We start from the raw sequence: 20,929 nt of genomic DNA on the forward strand, positions 1-20,929 counted from the left end.
TTACCATGTCGTCCGAAAATGGAAAAGAGACGTTATTTTTTGTCCGAAAATGGACAAAAAACGTCATGGTTTAGTATGTAATCCAAAAATGCACAAAAAACGTCATAGTTTAGTATGTTGTCCAAAATGTGGAAAAAACGTAATTTTTTGTCCGAAAATTGACAAAAACGTCATAGTTTAGTATGTTGTCCGAAAATGGAAAAAAACGCTATTTTTCATCGAAAAATGGACAAAAACGTCATAGTTTAGTATGTCGTCGGAAAATGGATAAAAAACGTCATAGTTTACCATGTCATCCGAAAATGGAAAAGAAATGTTATTTTTTGTCCGAAAATGCACAAAAAACGTCATAGTTTAGTATGTCGTCCGAAAACGGACAAAAAAACGTCATAGTTTAGTATGTTGTCCGAAAATGGACAAAAATATCATTTTTTGTACGTCGTCCGAAAATAGACAGGAAACGTCATACTTCAGTATGTTGCCCAAAATGTGAACCAGACTGGAGTTGAGGAAAACATGGACCGGATCGCTCCAAAAAGTGGACCGGACTGGAGTTGAGGAAAACGTGGACCGGATCTCACCAAAAAGTGGACCGGACTGGAGTTGAGGAAAACGTGGACCGGATCGCTCCAAAAAGTGGACCGGACTGGAGTTGAGGAAAACATGGACTGGTTCGCACAAAAACGTCATACTTTAGTATGTCGTCCGAAAACGGACAAAAAACATCATAGTTTAGTATGTCGTCCAAAAATGCACAAAAAACGTCATAGTTTAGTTTGTTGTCCGAAAATGGACAAAAATATCATTTTTAGTCCGAAAATGGAAAAAAACGTCATTGTTTAGTATGTCGTCGGAAAATGGATAAAAAACGTCATAGTTTACCATGTCGTCCGAAAATGGAAAAGAAACGTTATTTTTTGTCCGAAAATGGACAAAAAAGTCATAGTTTAGTATGTTGTCCGAAAACGGACAAAAATGTCATAGTTTAGTATGTCGTCCGAAAATCGACAAAAACGTCATAGTTTAGTATGTCGTCTGAAAATAGACAGGAAACGTCATACTTTAGTATGTTGCCCAAAATGTGGACCGGACTGGAGTTGAGGAAAACGTGGACCGGATCGCTCCAAAAAGTGGACCGGACTGGAGTTGAGGAAAACGTGGACCGGATCGCTCCAAAAAGTGGACCGGACTGGAGTTGAGGAAAACGTGGACCGGATCGCTCCAAAAAGTGGACCGGACTGGAGTTGTGGAAAACATGGACCGGATCGCTCCAAAAAGTGGACCGGACTGGAGTTGTGGAAAACATGGACCGGATCGCTCCAAAAAGTGGACCGGACTGGAGTTGAGGAAAACATGGACTGGATCGCTCCAAAAAATGGACCGGACTGGAGTTGTGGAAAACATGGACCGGATCGCTCCAAAAAGTGGACTGGACTGGAGTTGAGGAAAACATGGACCGGATCGCTCCAAAAAGTGGACCGGACTGGAGTTGAGGAAAACGTGGACCGAATCGCTCCAAAAAGTGGACCGGACTGGAGTTGAGGAAAACGTGGACCGGTTCGCACAAAAACGTCATACTTCAGTATGTCGTCCGAAAACGGACAAAAAACATCATATTTTAGTATGTCGTCCAAAAATGCACAAAAAACATCATAGTTTAGTATGTTGTCCAAAAATGGACAAAAACGTCATAGTTTAGTATGTCGTCCAAAAATGGAAAAGAAACGTTAGTTTTTGTCCGAAAATGGACAAAAACGTCATAGTCTAGTATGTCGTGCGATAATGGACAAAAAAAACGTCATAGTTTAGTATGTCGTCCAAAAATGGACAAAAACGTCATAGTTTAGTATGTCGTCCAAAAATGCACATAAAACGTCATAGTTTAGTATGTTGTCCGAAAATGGACAAAAATGTCAGTTTACTATGTTGTGCGATAATGGACAAAAAACGTCATAGTTTAGTATGTCGTCCAAAAATGGCCAAAAATATCATAGTTTACTATGTCGTGCGAAAAAACTGGCTCTGAAATACTCAATGAACTGTTGTGTCATCTCGTGTTAAACTGAATAAGAATTCTTAATCATATAAAATGTAACTCACTGAGGTACAAAGCTGCTTGTCTTCTCCTCCGGCATCAGGAAACATCTTCAAAGCGACTTCAAATTCAAACAAAATACAATTAAAAGATCAAACTAATGTCATTGTTCCATTCAGGTGCAGTCGGACAACGAAGTTGCGTTCAGGAGCGTCGGAAATTGGAGTATCAGTAATGTAAATTTCCAATGAATTCCAATGATCACGAGGGGGACCACTCCCCCCCCCGCCACTAAATTGAACACTTTCACATTTCTTCCCATCTTATATCTCTCCCCTTATATCCCTACTGTTTCATAGGAGAACTGAGATGCAAGTTGTCCTGTCAGTATTTTGAATCGTCGTTTTCAAACACATTTGGAGCTCATTGGTCAGTCTGGTACGATATTTACTTTGGATTACATTCATAGTTGAGAAAACTGCCTCATAGCTGTATGTTTAGCCAAACATAATCAGCATGTGTGGGCTACTTTCTTCTTGGTGTCGCATTATTTGTCTTTCTATCTGCTCTGTCCTCTAATCTGTCCTTTGCCTCTAAACAGTTTTCTGAACGCCGAGGTTGCTTAGCGGCTACAATGCAGAGATTTCATTGGCTGAGTAGGATCACGTGGGATGCCTGAATTCGTTTGTAATTGGTCTATGTGCTTCCTGAGCTGATAACCACCGAGGCACACACTGGAAAAGCTGTGCTGGGATAATAGAAGCGACACGTGAAATTTAAAATGTCATTACAATTTACTGATTACAGGTCTGGGGGAACCTGTTGACCAGCCCACCGGGACAGTGCCCGGTATGCCAGATGGCCAGTCCACCCCTTACTGTGTCAGAGACGTAGGTTTGATTCCAGCTCTTGACACTTTTTTGCAGGTCTTCGCTGTTTTCCTGTCTTCCTCTTTACTTACCTATTGAATAAAACCAACAGATGGACACAAAAACAACTTTGACAGAAACGTCATTGTATAGTATGTCTGAATGAAGACATTTCAGTGAACTGAGCAACCTTGGTGGAGTACTGTACTCTCTGAGTGCTTTTCTAGTTTTGTATGTCGTCCAAAATGTATATAAAAAAGTTAGAGTTTAGTATGCCATCCAAAAAGTGTAAAAAAGGTGCCGGGGTAGCTCAACTGGCTGAGCGGGAGACTTATAAACAGGACTGCCTTAGGAAAGACCTGCAGTATCGGGCAATGAGCTAGAATCAAGCCAGTCTCTTTCTTCCTCTCTACTTACCTATTGACCAAAACCAACAAAAGGGCCCCAAAACATCATAATTTAATATGTCGTCCAAAATATGGAAAAACGTCATAGTGTAGTATATAAACTATGACTTTTAGTGAACTGAGCAGCCTTGGCGGAGTACCGCACTCTGTGTGCTTTTCTATTTCCCGTTGTTTCCAGTCGGACGGGTAATAGTGGTGCACCGTGTCTTGCAAACATCCGCTGTAGCAGCAGGATTATGAAAGCATGATTAGTGACCACTTTCTAACTGCGCCAGCGGCTGGACAGATGGCCCAGCTTGGATGGCATATTTAGGACCTCGGCTGGGACCGTCACGCATCTTCCTCCCCGGTGTGTCCGCGTTCAGACTCCTCGGCTCGGTCGGGATGGACGACATGGGTCTGGGGGTGAGTCGTTCCTCGTTGGAGCGGCTCGACTTTGACAACGTCGCCCTGAAGAAACTTCCTCTGGATCCGTCCGAGGAGGCCGGGGTGCGGCAGGTGAAGGGAGCGTGTTTCTCCCGGGTGAAGCCGCAGCCGCTGACCAAGCCCCGGTTCGTGGCGGTGTCGCACGAAGCCCTGGCGCTGCTAGGGCTGGACGGAGAGGAGGTCCTGAACGACCCTCTGGGGCCAGAGTACCTCAGCGGGTCCAGAGTGATGCCCGGATCCGAGCCGGCTGCGCACTGCTACTGCGGCCACCAGTTCGGACAGTTCGCCGGGCAGCTGGGCGACGGGGCGGCCTGCTACCTGGGGGAGGTGAAGGTACCACCCGGGCAAGATCCCGAGCTGCTCCGGGAAAACCCCAGCGGGAGGTGGGAGATCCAGGTGAAAGGAGCCGGACTGACCCCTTATTCCAGGTGCAGGAAGTTACTTTAATGTTAGTGTTGACTATTAAATTAATCGTGAACCATACATTTTCAGCTAAAAGTTCTCTTTACATTATAATATACATTTTATTATGCATTTTGTTTCTTAGTAGGGTCAGTAAGTAAATGAGAGACCTTTGAAGTCCATGTGATATATCTTGCATACATTTTTATTAAAAAAAAAAGTCCAAAACCTAATGTTTTTATGTTCAGTATGATCATGTCTTTGCAAATTCCGTAATTATTTATTATGGAAACAATCACTTATTAATACAGAATGAGTGGATATCACAAAAATGTCAACTAAATAACTGTCCAAATTTAATGACAAACACTTTCTACTTCGATAAACAATAATAAAATGAGCTTATTCAGAAATTGTTTTGATTGTATCTTTTTATTAAGTTGAGAGAATCATGACAAATACTTCTGTTTTGGCAATATATCAAATTTTATATGGAAAATAACAAATTGTATCTGTGTTCAAGAAATCACTTTTAACTAAGTTACTACAAAGTTATTACAAAAACACCTCTCGAGGAAGTGTGTTAATTCCAGATCACATGACCTGCTCCACAAGATGTCATTTCCTCCTGAAGAAAAGACTGGAAGACTCCAATTTCACTATATAATATATGTATATATGATATATAGAAGAATTTTTCTCTACAAATGTCATGTGGTATTTGATTATCATAGATTTTAGGCCTGCAGACAGCAAACATGTCAACTATGTTATAAAAAGTCCCACAATTATTTAAGTTGTCTTAGTTATTTGTATTGTCGTGGTCACTTTACTCTGTGTGCCTGCTACTGTAACAACAGAACGTCCCTTTGGGGATCAAGGAAGTATTTCTATTATTCCAGCTTTTTAAATGTAAATATTTTGTGGCTATAGACAAATTAAGGTATTTTTTGACGTCATTTTGGGCTCTGGGAAACAGATTCTCATTTTTCACAGTTTCCTGACAGCAAATTAAATGATTGAGGAAATACTGAACAAGATTAGATGGACAATGAAACAATTGTTCGTTGCAGCCCTGGTGTTCGTTATTATGTCGCAGTCTATAATGTTAGAGGAGATAGATGTGACCTCTTTTTTTTAATCTGTCATGTTAGTTCTACTATACACTTGAAAACATGAATAACAAAACTTTTGTTTTGTCCCTTTCTCCATCACAGACAAGCTGATGGCCGTAAGGTCCTACGCTCCAGCATCAGAGAGTTCCTGTGCAGCGAGGCGATGCACTTCCTTGGTGTTCCCACCACCAGAGCCGGTTCTGTGGTGACCTCTGACAGCAGGGTCATACGGGACATTTACTACAGCGGGAACCCTCGTCATGAGAGATGCTCTGTCGTCCTCCGCATCGCTCCTACGTTCCTCAGGTGAGCGCATGTTGTCTGTCTGTCATCAGTCGCTGATGTCTGAGCTTCTGAAGATGTTTACCAAGGAGCTACTTGTCTTCTCAGGTTTGGATCCTTTGAGATCTTCAAGCAGGCTGATGAGTTCACAGGTCGCCAGGGTCCGAGTTACGGACGTGACGAGATTCGGGGTCAGATGATGGATTATGTCATCGACATGTTCTACCCTGAGATTCAGCAGAACTACCCGGACAGGGTGGAGAGGAACGTGGCTTTCTTCAGAGAGGTCAGAGCCCGAGTAACGCTCTCACATGTCAACATGTCAAAGAGTAAAATGGTGCTTTAGCAGTAACTAGAAGACTACTGCATACTCAGGGTTAACTTAAACCAGCATATAGTAGCTTCAAGGCCTGGCATTAGACTGGAAGCCAAGAACATTTGGATCCTCTTATCCTGTTAAGCTGCTGTAGATGGTACTGAATGTGCTGAGTCACTGCATGATTCAGCACATTGGCAGAAGTAGGTAGATACTGTATTGATTGATGCAGCAGCTGCACGACTCTTCCTAGAGCCTCTGCTTCATACAAAATCCGGTTATTCACCAGGATTCGGGCTTCTGACATTTTCCTCATTGAATTACGAGGAAATCATCTCCTCTGTGCTGCACAGGGATGTTTCCAGACTGAGATGAATTTGGAGATACAGTACCCATTCATCTGTAATATGGGTTTGCTGCCCTCTCTTCCTGTATGCAGGTGATGCTTCGTACGGCTCGACTGGTGGCTCAGTGGCAGTGTGTCGGATTCTGTCATGGAGTCCTGAACACAGATAACATGAGCATCCTGGGGGTGACGCTGGACTATGGTCCATATGGCTTCATGGACAGGTCAAATACAGACACAGCGTTTCCTGACTGACTGTGACATCATCTTGCAGTACTGAAAACAATGTTGTATTAATCATTATTATTCTCCATCTGTGGCTTTGACCTTTCTTCATCCCTCTCAGGTTTGATCCAGATTTCATTTGCAATGCCTCCGACAACTCAGGCCGCTACTCCTACCAGGCCCAGCCAGCTATCTGCAGGTGGAACTTGGTGAAGCTGGCGGAGGCTCTTGCTCCAGAGCTGCCACTGGACCGGGCTGAAGCTGTTATGGACGAGTACCTGGATCTGTTCAACCGCTTTTACCTGGAGAACATGAGGAAGAAGCTGGGCTTGCTGAAGAAAGAGGAACCTGAGGATGAGCTCCTGATCACTCAGCTGCTGCAGACGATGCACAACACAGGTGGGATGTATGGAGGAGAGCGTTATTCTGTACATTTCCTCTTTCAACCTTTTTAATAACGACTGGTGCAGCATCATAGTAACATCTTCAGTTCTATCCCCCTCTTCCAGGTGCTGACTTCACCAACACCTTCCGTAGCTTGAGTCAGATTTCCTGCCCCACTGAGGGACAAAGCGAAGGAAACGAGGATCTCACAAAGAAAGCCACAGACCTCCTGCTGGAGCAATGTGCCTCCTTAGAGGAGCTCAAAGCTGCCAACAAACCCACCATGGATCCACGGTGAGCAACCCGAGCCCAAACAATAACCCAAACAGTACAAAATGTGTCATATTACAGCAATTAAATGTAAATCCAAGTGTTTTTTAGACGTCATGAGGAATAAAATGATATAGAATCCCAGTGACAAGGACATTTGTCATTCTATTCTATTCTGTTCTTAAAGGTTTTTGACTTAATAAAGATATTATAATAATGAGGTTGAGCAGTTTTATTTGATGTGATACATGTTGCAACCACTGGGTGACACTAGTGAGGCTCTATGATAGTTTCATTTTACACTTGGCAAAGGGAAATATTGTTTTAGAAAAGTGATGTAACTCCATGCTGCCACCTACGATGTTTTTAATCAGAATTACTTATTGTTTTTGATCACAACACTGATATTAAAAATCAAATTTACTACAGCGAACCGCATCAGCAAACACAACTGATGCGTTCAAATGACACAAAGGAACTTGATTTGGAGTCATGGTTTTGACCAAATGTAAATTTAAAGTCTAGCATCAGTGCAATATCACACCAGTAATAAAGAAGCTTTTGTAGAGCTGATGGGACCTGCAGAGGTGGGTTATAAGTTTGCATGTTTATCCCTTTCAGAAATCTAATTTAGTGCAGTTTTAATGTCTTCCAGTGCTGACGATCTGTGCAGTCTGATCTCTTTCTGTTCCAGTTTCAAAATGGGGTTGGAAAATATTTAATTTGATAAAAAGCCAAACTTAATAAAGCTGTTTTACTTTCTAGACGTACCAGTCTGTAACCTCACCGCCCCAGATAGAAACAAAAGAAAATCAGCAGCAGTCATTTGTCACAGACAAGAGGAACAACTGCAGAGAAAATATACAGTTCCATTCTGTGTTTGCGTACAGTACTGTGTACACACAATTATATCTGCTGCTTCATTCAGACACCAAACTTGGAAAAAAAAACAGAGTAATCCGAAAACCACACTTCAACATGTTTCCTGCCTAATCTAATCTTGATTTTTGCACATGACAACACAGTCAGTGGGATTAAAAGCACAATAGAGATGATCTTTTTACCTCATTTTCCCCACTAAGTCTCCAGCAACTCTGGGATCGCCTGCTTTGGTAGCACTAGTCCTGTTTTTTTTCCAGCATGCCAATAAGGATTATAACTGTTATGTTTTCTGTCAACAGTGAGCTGGCGATGCTGCTTTCTATGGCTCAGAGCAACCCAGCGCTGTTCCAGATGATCTCAGACAGAGCAACAATAGCGAGGCAGTTAGAAAGGCTGAGCAGACTGAAAGACCTGATGGAGACGAGCCAGGAGGAGCTGAGAACCAAACACGCCGAGGAGTGGACCTCCTGGATCACACGCTATAGGTGAAATAAAAATAATAGGCAAGGTTTTAGAAGCAAACGAGAGGAAGTGAAAGGACCAGGGGAGAGATTTTTTGGTAATGGGTGGACGTGTGACTGCTAAAAAGGGGCGGACAGACAGAATGAGGAGGAAATGGTGCGTCGAGGCGGATGTTGTTCCATTACTGTAACTGTCTGAGTGAGTGCTTTGCGTTATCTCTGCCACAGGAAACGTCTGGCTCTGGAACTGGAGGGCCAGAGCGATGTGCAGGCCGTGCAGGAGGAGAGGGTGAAGGTGATGGACAGCAGCAACCCTCGAGTGGTGCTCAGAAACTACATTGCCCAGAATGCCATAGAGGCCGCTGAAAACGGCGACTTCTCTGAGGTCAGGTTCTGGTCCGATGTTGGTTAGAAACCTGAAACACACAGTTATTTAATGCAACCTTGTGCCTAAGCGTGGGGTTATTCAACCTTAAATCATCAAGGCATTTATGCTTGATGATCTCTCATTTGCTTGAAACTTTTAGTTTATTCTACATTCTGAGTATTTAAAATGGTATCTGTGAATTTTTTGATCGATATATCAAGAGTTTCTCAGATAAGTTATTGAAAAATCCCCTTTCAGTGTCAGTAAATTTGAGGCTGTGTTGTAAAATGTTCACAGTTATTTCGGACAAATAGATCAAATAATCTGGGATTATGGCTGAGTTGAAATATGTGAAAAAATTTAAGCTGTCATGAAAAGTCCTGTCTTTGGGCTCATATTAATAAAAACATTGATGATGTAGAAAACAACTAATGATGCCTTGTGAACCTTATGTAGTTGCACTTTTCAGTAGTACAAAACAGAACATATAGAACACTTGTTTATGAAATACTTGGCCATCTTGCAACCGGAAGGTTGCCGGTTCGATCCTCGGCCCATTGTGCTCATGTCGAGGTGTCCCTGAGCAGGACACCTAACCCCTAACTGCTCCTGATGGGTCATGGTTAGCGCCTTGCATGGCAGCTTCTGCCATCAGTGTGTGAATGTGTGTGTGAATGGGTGAATGTGATGTATCTTGTAAAGCGCTTTGGGTACCTTGCAGGTATAGTAAAAGCGCTATATAAATACGGACCATTTACCATTAGTTGGTCACAAAATGAAAAATACAATTGAATTGAACTTTCATAGATAATCCAATTCTAATCCCAATTGAACAGTCTAAAAATGAAGAATATGCCCATATTAAGAGACGTATATATTTTCTTAGATAAAATTTGACTAATGTCTTCATAAATATACCTATGTTTTATGCTACAAAATAGCAGGCAAAACCGAGATGATCAAGCAGAAATTGCTCTTTAAATTTAGTGATTTAAGGTGGAGTCACCCCATTTGATTTAGACTGTCATGCGTCTGTGACAGCATTCAGTTTTTACATAAACATGATCTCAGAGGAGCAAAATGATGATAAAAAAGCACCTCACTTACCCTTAATTCCCTTTTGCTCTCTTCAGCTTCAGCGTTTCACTTTCGGAGTGTTCACCTGCTCTCTTCTCTCACTTCCTCTCTGTGCTGCAGGTCCAGCGGGTCCTCAAGGTTCTGGAGAAGCCGTTCTCCGATCAGCCGGGTCTGGAGCTTCCTGCTTGGATGGGTGGAGACGGAGCCACTGCACAAACAGAAAGAGACGAAGGAGAGGAGCAACAGCAAGAAGCGTCTACGTCTAGAAACGCCGTCCCCTATGACAGTAAACCTCCTGCTTGGGCCCAAGAAATCTGTGTCACATGATCTTCGTAATCACTTCCTTGACTGTTAGCTGTACTGCCTAAAGCAATAAGAGAGTTTATTGGTGTTTAATTCATATATTTGTACCTTTTATATCCCACCATGCACTCTTCTCACCAAACTCTGCATTGCTTTGGCAGGCAGCAGCAAGGAAGTTAGCATGAGGCAGGACACCTCATAGGTGAGCTAGATGACACAAAACAGACAGGAAGTGTTGAGTTTGGTTGCACAGATACAAAAACATTTCAATCTTGCCAAGTCTGTTGAAACGAGAATCTGAGAAATGACTTTTAATTTGTAGGTTGCTTCCAAGTTGCAGTGAGTTTTGATGCCAAAAATTGGTAGGTGAGGTCAGTTGATGCTTCCTGAAAGGAAAAAGGCTGGACTTTTTTACAACACTGTGCACATGTGCAATTTTGTTCCTGTATAGAAACTCAGCTTGACGTATTCTCTGTCTGTTTGGTGTTTAGTAGCTATTAATGATGAGACAGACAACAAGTCCGCCAAGGACCTGTCTGACTCTGACGAACCGTGAGGTGTCGCCTCAACAACATACCAAATAATATGACGTGTTTGTGTGCGAGTAATGATGATTTTATGTCTGCAGGTGAAAGGGAATGATTGCACTTGATCGAAAAAGAAAAAAAAGCCGCAGTAGGTGAACACGCACAATGAAATTTCCGATTGTACAAATGATTGCCTTTTGCCATTGTCATAGCACCACTATACTGATACTGAACCACCATCACAACTCACCTTTTTAGTTATCCACTATATCCAATAAGCATTGTGATTTTAACAAACAAGTTAATGGAAGGAAAAATATGTGAATTTGACTAACCAGCTTTGTGGTTATTCAAAAAGAGGAAGTTTAGGTTTTGCCACAGATGTGATTTCGTATGAAGGGAAAACCCCTGATACCCATTCATGAATTTGAGGTTATTGAGTTGAGCAGTACTGATACAAAAGGCACTTATTGATCTAATTCTGTCGAGCAGAACACACAAGAAATGATGGGATTGCACTGAGATTCTCTGTAATTTTTTTGCTTGAGTTCTTCCTTAACCTGTTTCAATAAACTGAGTAGTCAGTGGGATGTTGTGTCTTTTTTATATTTTCTGGCAGCTGTCTTTTCATTTTAAGAACAAAGATCCACCTTCTTACTTTATTTGTTCTGCCTGAAATTTTTTTTAACCTTGCAATCTTTCAGTCTGTTTTTCCACTCAGTGGTAGGAAAAGGGTTAATCTCAGTGAGTTTTCCTTGTTCTGTTTTTAGGATTTCTAATAGAATCCGTTTTTTTTCCCTCAAAACACATACGGTACTTGTCTTCGTTTGCACCTCTTGGCATGTGTGACGTTCGTGTCCCAGCAAGCCCCAAACCTGTTTAGTGCTTCAGTTCACAGCAGGAAAATAGTCCACATTGGGTGTTATTTATAGAAAAAACAGAGTATACTTCTGTTTTTAAGGCTGCTACCCAAATTGCGCACACCTACCAACGCATTTCAAAGTAATGTTTACTGCGCTTTCTAGTGTTACATTCCTATCTCCTCTTCACCTTTAATTGTAGGCCTTCAGCAGGACTCGGGAGTGGCTTTTGGCGACCTCAGGGTGCGCCCTGAGCGGAGCTGCGCAATGATCGAGAGTGAGCGCATAGGTGCTATCTGGAACAATGGGTGTGTAGAGACGGAGCAGACAAAAGAATCAAAAACGGGCCTCTTTTAGATTTGTTGTGTGGATTTTTGCGAAAAAAAGATGACTATGCGAGTTAGACCCGGTTATTATCGCCAGGAAGTCAACAAAACCTCGTGGGAAGTACCGGAGCGGTACCGCGATCTGAAGCAGGTGGGCACCGGGGCGTACGGGACGGTGTGGTAAGTGAAATGTGCGAGATTTAAAAGAAAAAAAGCAGAAGCTTTAACACTGATAGCACTGCTGCTTGATGCGGGACAGTCTTAACAATAGAGAGCTGCGGAGCAGATGGTGCCATACAGGCAGGCGCACTGTGCCACAGCCAAACAAAAGAAAAAGTATGTGCGCTCCGCTGAACACATGCTGCTTCACTTCCTCATATGATGGAGACACTTTGCACCTCCGCTTCTGTGCGCTTCTCTCTCCACAGTCAGCCTGACAACTCAATCTCCGACACTATCGGCTGGATTATGAAGAACGCATTGGCGTGTGAAATAGTTGCGCGCAGTCAAGTTTAGAGAAACACAACAACGAGCAGCTGCTTTTCAGGCACCTTTGTGCGTCTCGCAGCATGCTGCCCTCTTTGTTATCAATGATTAACTCTGTGGGCGGTTCTCAAATGCTCTGTCTGACTGAATACAACTTAATAACACATGAACAGCTCTGAGAAAATTGTGGCCGAATGCAGGCTGTAAATTGTGCTGTGGCAGATAAGAGAAGGAAAGGAGAGGCTGTGTTATCTTCTGGTCACTGTGTACACAGATACGCAATTACACTGCAGCCACACGCCCAAACTAAAAAAATCTAGGACATATACTTTATATCCTGATCACAGGGAAGTTCCTGGATATTATTATTTTTTCCTCATCCTGGTTATGTTGCAGATCAGCTGTTTTGTCTCATACCTTATATTCCATCCCTCAGCTCAGCGCTGGACTCCAGAACAGGAGCCAAGGTGGCCATCAAGAAGCTCTACAGACCTTTTCAGTCTGAGATCTTCGCTAAGCGGGCCTACAGGGAGCTGAGGCTGCTCAAGCACATGAAACACGAGAATGTGAGTCCAGACATTCAAGTATGCAAGGGAAGGGGTTTAAGTTTCGAAGAATGAAATGAGAATATTGGCTAAAAAAACCCAAAAGGATTAGACACACAAGTCTATAGATAGATAGATAGATAAAGAACCCACATCTAACACTGATCGTTTAGCATTTCTGGCACGAAAAAATGTATTCATGAAAGTACTAAAACTTTATACGATGCAATACGATATAATTTCATTTCCTTGTGATGCAGGTGATCGGCCTGGTAGACGTGTTTACTGCTGACCTCTCTCTGGACAGATTCCATGATTTGTAAGTATTTACTGCAGTAGAGCAACATTATCCTGTTCTAAGTGCTTTAAAGTATTAATAATGATCATTTCTGGGACTGCACAGTGGCTCGATGGTTCGCACTGTCACTTCACAGCTGGAAGGTCCCCAGTTTGCATCCCGGCCTGGGGCTGGGATCTTTATGTGTGGAGTTTGCATGTTCTCTCTGTGCTCATGTGGGTTACTCCGGCTTTCTCCTCCAGTCCAAAAACACACTGAGGTTAACTGGTGATTCTAAATTGTCCGTAGGCGTGAGTATGAGTCCCCTGCCTTTGCTCTCAGTCAGCTGGGATAAACTCCACCAGCACCTGCGACCCTGATGAGGATTAAGCGGTGTATAGATAATAGATTATGGATGGATTTTAATTTCTTCTTTCTTTCAAGCTATCTGGTGATGCCATTCATGGGCACAGACCTGGGGAAGCTGATGAAGCTGCAGAGACTTTCAGAGGAAAAAATTCAGTATTTGGTGTATCAGATGCTCAAAGGGCTTAAGGTGAAGCTCTACTTTGATCATACATACAGTAGCTGCTAATACTTTATTACTTCCTTTCACTTGGTTAAACCCTATGTGTCATTTCTTTGTTACAGTATATTCATTCTGCCGGAATAATCCACAGGGTGAGTCGTCTTATATTTATGTTTCCACCGTGTACGTTTGTGCAGTGGTAGAAGAAGCAGTTAGATGCTTTAAGTAAAAGGATACTCCACTAAAAGTCAGGCATTCAAAAGCTTACTTAAGGGAAAAGCTCCAAAGTGAAAGGACTTACTCTGCAGAAAAACTGTCCTGTCAGTGGTTTACTGCTTTCAGGTTAAGATTATTGTTTTTACATTTAGCATTTTGTCACTGTAGGTGTTTAACGTGGAGCTATTTGAACTATTTTATTCACTGTTGTTCAGTCTACAGCAATGCACCATAAGATCATTTGTTTTTAGCATTGCTGTCCTGTGAGAATTACACCTCTCCAACAGGCCAATTTTTCATGGGTTCAGAAATCCAGCCCTCTTTTCAGCTTGGTCACATTTTACAGCTAATCCAAGAGGATTTTAATAAGAAGGGGAATGTGCCCAATCCAGAAAGAAACAGTAAATTGCTCACTTTATTAATTCAAAAGCATTTGATTTGGAGATTTGGAGATACAGAGTTTTTACGGGACAGAAAGGGTATGAAAATTGTAATCTGAAAACTAAACAGTAGTATAGTGGACTAAAGAGTGCAGTATTTGCCTCAGATGTAGTAGAGTAGAAGTATAATCCTCAAGTAAAGTACAGCAATCAAGTTTATGTACTTCTACCACTGTGAATGAGAGAGATACAAATTGTGTTCACATACTTTTTCATCTAAGTGGAAATAGATACTATTAGTATGCACTGTTGCTTCACATTTAGCACATTCTAACAGTCTGTCTTGTTATATTGACCTTCGCAGGACCTCAAACCAGGAAATCTCGCCATCAACCAAGACTGTGAGCTCAAGGTACGTCTGCACACACCAAAATATCCACGTACAAGCTCGACCCCCCTCATCTGTGTTAATTAAAAAAACACATATTGCTGCTTTATTTATATGTACTGTCTATTCAGTGCAGAGTTTTCTCAAGTCCTATTGTTAGACTTACTCCCCAGAGTGGATCTTGATGTGAATTATGCTGCGTCTAACTCCACTGTATGTCGTTTCATGTTCTGTCAGATCTTAGACTTCGGTTTGGCGCGGCAGGCAGACAGTGAGATGACGGGGTACGTGGTGACTCGCTGGTACAGAGCGCCGGAGGTCATCCTGAGCTGGATGCACTACACTCAGACGGGTAATGTAGCTCTTATTAAAGAGAAAAACACCCTCTTGTACTGCCATCTCTCATCAGTGTGTCGCGTTCAGAGCTACCCATTAGCACTGAAACCGTCTGTTATTTCAACGTGTAGCATGAGTTTGGTGTTTTAGCGGACTCGCTTGCCCTTCACTCGGGGCTTCTGCTTCAGCGAGTGATTCACCACATTTTCCACATTGACCTTTACAACCTGCACAGAACAAGATGGAACCTGTTGCTTTCAGCGGGGCTCGATGCTTGTGGGTAGAGAATGTTAGATGGCAAAAGTGAGCGGTAGCTTTAAGTAAACTTTACAGAAAATGTGACATGTCTTGCAGCTGCAGTGCATAGTATGGTATTTATAATTCTGTTGGTGGGATTGTGAATGATGGAGGCTAGAAAGGTGCTAAAACACCACATCAGTGTCACTACATGAAAGAAATAGACTTCCAAAATGCAGTAGAGGATCAGAAATGCAAGCATACACACACATTTTTAAAGAACAATAAAGCTAGAGCATGCACAGTTGCAGAAACAAAAAGCGTGAGCTAGATTCTGAAAACAAACAACAAAACACTATCCCCTCTCTTCAGGGAATCCCTCTCCAGCCACTCCTTAAAAACACACGAGTGCAGGTGGAAGACTAACCCACAGGAGAGACTGTCGGTAAGGAGAGGAGGGCAGCAAATTCAGACTACATCATGTCTCATATACTGTTACCCTCATCCTACAAAAGGAAAAGAAAAAGAAAAAAAGAGCTACTGTGGTATCACTTTTTAGGCTGTACAAACCAGCAAGAACAATGTGTACATCACAAAATATGTGCAATCTAATTTTTTTAAATTTTGCTTTATATTGTGTACTTATTTTAGATTTATCTTGTTTATTGCTGCTGCCATTACCTTTTTCATTATTTTATTTTATTTTGTTTTTCCTTGCATTGAAAACAGACTCCAGAAAACTCATGCAAATGGCAATAAAACTCTATTCTATTCTATTCTATTCTATTCTATTCTATTCTATTCTATTCTATTCTGTTCTTTGAAGTCCTGTAGTTGCCTCCAGTGCAGCAAAGTCCAGCCAGTGTTTACTCTTGTCTGACCTCTTGCTTTATCCAAGCTATTTTTTTTCTTGGATGGTAACTTTTTAGTAAGTAGTGTAACAGGTGACTAGCTCTTGCTTTTCCGCCTTTTTTTGGCTGTAAATTTCACTCTGCTATCTCACTTGTCTTTGCATTGTGCAGCAGTGTCAGATGTTGCAGGTTGAGGTGGAACTGAAACTGCCACTACAGTGCTACTTTCTCACTATCTCTAGCAATGAGTGTGTCCAGGTAGCTCGTACAATCTGCTCATGTAGACCAAATGCAGTGATTGGATGGGATTTTTACAGGGCTGTGACTGCCACAGATGACCAGTTCTTTTGTCTTTTATTTACAACAAATACAGCAACTCTAGCTTTACGCTTTGTTTTATCACAAGATGGTGTAGTGTTGAAGATATCTGTTTAACGGATGTTACAGTAAGTATTTTCCACTAGATGGTGCTGCCTTTACACCTTACTTCACACTCTTCACGTGCATCAATGTTGCAGATCACAAACCTACAGTGTCCTAAATGTGTAACTTATCAGCTCTGTTCTGTGTCTCTTCCTCAGTGGACATTTGGTCAGTGGGCTGCATCATGGCAGAGATGCTTCAAGGAAAACCTCTCCTTAAAGGCAGCGACCGTATCCTTTCACCACTCCGACCCTCAGAATTCACCCCAATTTGGCACAATATTAAAACCACTGAAGGGTGATGTAAAGGAACATCAATCATCATGTTACAATGCAATGCTCTGCTGGGAAACCTTGGGTCCTAGCGTTCACATGGATGTTACCTAAACATTGCTGCAGACCAAGCACATCTTCCCCATGGCAACAGCTCCCTCCAATGCCAGCTGTTTCCTTCAGCAGCACAATATGCCTTGTTGTAATGTAAAAACTGCTCAGGTAGAGAGAGCAAGGTGATGAGGTAGCCTTCAAACTCACCAGATCCCAATCTGATCGAGCATCTGAGGGATGCGCATAAACAAGAATGATCCATCGAGACCCCGCCCTGTGGCCCACAGGAACCAAAGGATCTGTTTCCAAAGTTGCATTGCCAGACAGAACAGGATACTCCCTGAGGTCCAGAGTCAGCGCTTCTCCCAGAGCTGTTTTAGCTACAGGAGGAGGACCTACAAAATATTAGGCCGGTGGTTTTAATGTGGCTGATCAGTGTGTAGAATTATATATGATTCCATGTCATTTCCTCTGAATCTAACTGAAAAAGCTGCACTGCTGTGGCAGATATCCCCTTTGAACCTTGACTCCGGCCTTTCAGACCTCGATCAGCTGACTGAGATCATGAAGCTCACTGGAACACCAACTCAGGAATTCATATCAAAACTAGATTCTGAGGATGTGAGTTCAGAAATTGCGAAACATTTGATGACTTATATTAACACTTTGGTGATTGTTGTTATGCTCAGCTGCTCAGTCCTTAGAATTTTAGGAACTTGAAGCACATTTGGACACCATATCGAAACACTGAGTGTATTTTTATTTTGCGTACAATTGTGAATCACATTTGCCCGTCTGTGTATTGTCGTCTCCCAGGCCAAAAGTTACATCAGAAGTCTTCCAAAAGTGGAAAAGAAGGACCTTCAGAAGGTGTTTTCCAACGCTAATCCACAAGGTAGGGTGGGCTCAGCCTTTTCATTTGATGTGCTTTCATTTTGGTAGTCAAACTCCAATATGGTTTTTGGTTTTCTCTCTTTCCTCAGCCGTGGCAGTGATGGAGCGCATGTTACTGCTGGATCCGGAGAGACGAGTCAATGCTGCAGATGCTCTAGCACTGCCTTACTTCTCCGAGTTTAGAGAACCAGAGGAGGAGACGGAAGCGCAGCCATACGACCACTCACTAGACAACGCCGATCTTACTCTGGACCAGTGGAAACGTAAGGACCAACTAGGAGGACAGAGGAGAGGGAATAGTTGATGACATTCATCAATAGCTAAGGAAGCCCAAAAGAACAGTACTGAGGATGTAATTTCAGACAGATGGAGGGGAAAAGAGGGAAACGAGGCAGGCGATGTGATGCTGTTATGTTTTATTGATTGATCTCCTGCTGTGCGTCTGTCTTTAGGTCACACCTTCACAGAGATCTTAACTTTCAAGCCTGTTTTGCTGGAATCCAAGGAAACCTCACTGTGAGACACAAAGAGATGACTGTGCAGCCTGGGACCAGAACAAACCAACAAGTCTTTTTATGTCCACCCCAACTGGGAGCACTCTTTGATCACGAGGCTTAATGAACGTCCACCGATGCTGCTCTCTCTCAGCACTTCCTCACAAAGCCGACGATGATCTGTTAGCTCACCATGAGTCCAGATCAGAAGTATTTGGAGAACTACGCTTTTTTTGTTGTTGTAAAATAATGGATACTAATTTAAAATTCTCAGCTTTCATTTGATATGGTTTGAATCACGATAGTAAGAAACTATGTGCTCTTGTAAGACTTAGTGTCCAGATGATTAAAGGGGTTCAAACGCAGCTGGGTAGATTTGTACAAAGAGCATTCGTGGAAAATTCTTTGCTGTCAGTGACCATCTGAAGACTCACAGACTTCAGTAGACACTCTGAATCCTCCCCCGATAATACCCTCCCACATTTTCACGGCAGCCACCTTCATCTTTTTCTTGTTGGGGGGTCTTCAGCGAGTGGATTCCAGCACATTTGGATTGAGATCAGCTGATTGACCCGTTCAGTTGAGGATAACCTCAGAGGATTCATCTTCATGACGGACAAGAGAACATCTTGGAGAACATTCTTGACGTCTTGCACACTCATATAAGGGCTTTTCTGCACCATGTAACTGATGGTTTGATCATCTTGTGCGCATCAGTCTACAAGGACATTTGCCATGTTCTAGCTTTTCTGTGTGCACCCACTGTACCAAGTGTTGGGTTTGGCAAACAAACTACATTTAATATCCTGCGTTAGATTTTATGAGTCTCTTTGGTCCTCCTACTGATGAAAAACTCAAACTCAGTCTTTAATAACACACAGCGGACCAACAAACACTTAGCAACCAAGTGGCCAATTACTTTTGAACCCTTGTAATTTAGGCAGCGTTGAAAGAGCCACATCTCACCCTCAGTTGTTGCGATATTATTATAAAGCTACGCACAAACCCAACCAAATTAAAGCTGCGACTTGGTACTGTATGGTAGTATTGATTCATTTGCTTCAGATTTCAATCTGCTGAAGCACAGAATCTAAATGACAAAAAAATGTTGAACTGTCCAAATACTTGTTGTCTGAACTGTATGCATGACTGATTTCAGTCAAGAAAAACATTTTGATTGGTAACCCTACAGTCAATGGATTACATTCAAAGTGGTGTTATTGTTTAGCTATTTATCTGAGCTAAAAAATTAAGATTAATTTCTGTTTGAGTGGTACGTGTATTATTTGTAGCGTCCATTACCCCCTACTAGCTGGTTTTAGGTACAAATCAAGACACCAATGCTGAATATCTTTTGCAATCCGATGACAATCGTTCCTTATTCAAAGCATCATTTACAGGTGACAGGGCCACGATAATGCATCAGGCTGCAGAGAATTACTTTGATTGACGGTAGTTATATTTTAATATGTAAATTTACCCTTCAGTGACAACTCTCTCTCTGTCTAGGAGACATTTGATTTGAACTGTGGGGACAGTTGTTTCTGTGTGGGTGTTTGTGTGTCGTCTGCAGCTGCGACCTTGCTGTTTCTCCCGGTGGCCTTAGAGATAACGACCAAACAGAAACACTGCTGAGCTGCTGATCCTCTGAAATCCCTCAGCAGGGTGTGCACAAACATTCACGTTTTGATTTCAAACACAGGTGTTACTGATCACTTTGGATTTTGTGAAACTGGAAAAAAAAAAAAAACGCGTTTTCCAGAGTGATTCATGAATTCTTGTTTCTTGCACCATTGATGCATTTTTAATATTAAAGATTCACTTGATAAATAATGCATGTGCCGATGCTGTTTTATTGTTTGAACGTTTGTTTTCTCCCAAACAAAACGATTTCATGGATTTTGGCTCATCATATGCAATGCCACGAATGAAAGCTGTAGTACTGTTTTTCATAGCTGCTTTTTGAGTATTTTCATATCGAGACTAAACAAAAACAACAAAAAAAGGCAAGATTAGATTAGGAAAATGGGACAAAACTCAAAAAATGATTCGTTAGTAGTTAGATTGAAGTTACTCATTATGTTAAATTATGAAGAATACAGCCTTAAAACCAAAAATGATCTACATTTTCCTCTAAGTAATCCTTGTGCTTGTAAAAGAATTATGGTTGGTGAAGTTATAAGAGATAAATAATAATAAAAAAAAAGATGTCTTGGCTATAAGTTTAAAAAAAAAATTAACCAATATCATCTTTAGTCTGGTTCTTTCTATGACTATATACCTTCAGGTTTAGTATGATCGACATTACATTCAAAACGATTGTCTTTAAGGGCTCCTGGGGCTGTTTCACAGCTGTGGTACACATGTAGGTTACCACTAGGTGGCAGCATGTAAACAAGCCATGATCAGGTTGTATTTGTGTCTCTAAAATTGCAATGTGCATTGATCCATCTTAATTGGTCCAGACTGGACTATTTCAACTAATTCGAGGTTGGACTTTCACTCAATTTGCCAGATATTAAAGGTCCCCTGAGAATTAATCCCTGTAGCTCCGTGATCTTTTCCTCTAGCACCTCCATCGGGTTAAATCATTGATTCATGAAAAAATACCTAGAAAACTAATGGCATTTCCATCAGTTTAGCTCTACTTTTACTGTGTGTAAAGGT

At 41.9% G+C, this 20,929-nt stretch overlaps 2 protein-coding genes across 3 annotated transcripts; both read left to right on the top strand.

The window, feature by feature from the left end:
* Positions 1-3,490: 3,490 nt before the first annotated feature.
* Positions 3,491-11,284, top strand: selenoo1 (selenoprotein O1). The gene is made up of 9 exons (XM_022189625.2): positions 3,491-4,165; positions 5,357-5,560; positions 5,645-5,822; positions 6,292-6,422; positions 6,545-6,822; positions 6,933-7,101; positions 8,259-8,444; positions 8,649-8,805; positions 9,985-11,284. Exons 1-9 carry the CDS (start codon positions 3,612-3,614, stop codon positions 10,198-10,200), a joined length of 2,073 nt encoding a protein of 690 aa, XP_022045317.1. The 5' UTR covers positions 3,491-3,611; the 3' UTR covers positions 10,201-11,284.
* Positions 11,285-11,401: 117 nt separating this feature from the next.
* On the top strand, positions 11,402-20,095 carry mapk12a (mitogen-activated protein kinase 12a). 2 transcript variants are annotated; one of them, XM_022189626.2, is made up of 12 exons: positions 11,402-12,060; positions 12,803-12,932; positions 13,172-13,230; positions 13,633-13,744; positions 13,840-13,869; positions 14,678-14,725; positions 14,939-15,053; positions 16,707-16,778; positions 17,416-17,495; positions 17,691-17,769; positions 17,858-18,031; positions 18,221-20,095. In XM_022189626.2, exons 1-12 carry the CDS (start codon positions 11,942-11,944, stop codon positions 18,286-18,288), a joined length of 1,086 nt encoding a protein of 361 aa, XP_022045318.1. In that variant the 5' UTR covers positions 11,402-11,941; the 3' UTR covers positions 18,289-20,095. The 2 variants fall into 2 exon arrangements, with proteins under 2 accessions (XP_022045318.1, XP_022045319.1); XM_022189627.2 differs by having other exon boundaries at positions 11,921-12,031.
* Positions 20,096-20,929: the final 834 nt, after the last annotated feature.

The sequence above is a fragment of the Acanthochromis polyacanthus genome, chromosome 8 (genome assembly GCF_021347895.1).
Source record: "Acanthochromis polyacanthus isolate Apoly-LR-REF ecotype Palm Island chromosome 8, KAUST_Apoly_ChrSc, whole genome shotgun sequence".
In the NCBI taxonomy this organism is placed as follows: Eukaryota; Metazoa; Chordata; class Actinopteri; family Pomacentridae; genus Acanthochromis; species Acanthochromis polyacanthus.

Coding starts and splice junctions, on each gene's coding strand:
- mapk12a (XM_022189626.2), top strand. CDS start 11,942: ATGACTATGCGAGTTAGACCCGGTTATTATCGCCAGGAAGTCAACAAA. Junction 12,933..13,171: donor AGCACATGAAACACGAGAAT/GTGAGTCCAGAC, acceptor CTTGTGATGCAG/GTGATCGGCCTGGTAGACGT. Junction 16,779..17,415: donor TCTCCTTAAAGGCAGCGACC/GTATCCTTTCAC, acceptor CCGGCCTTTCAG/ACCTCGATCAGCTGACTGAG.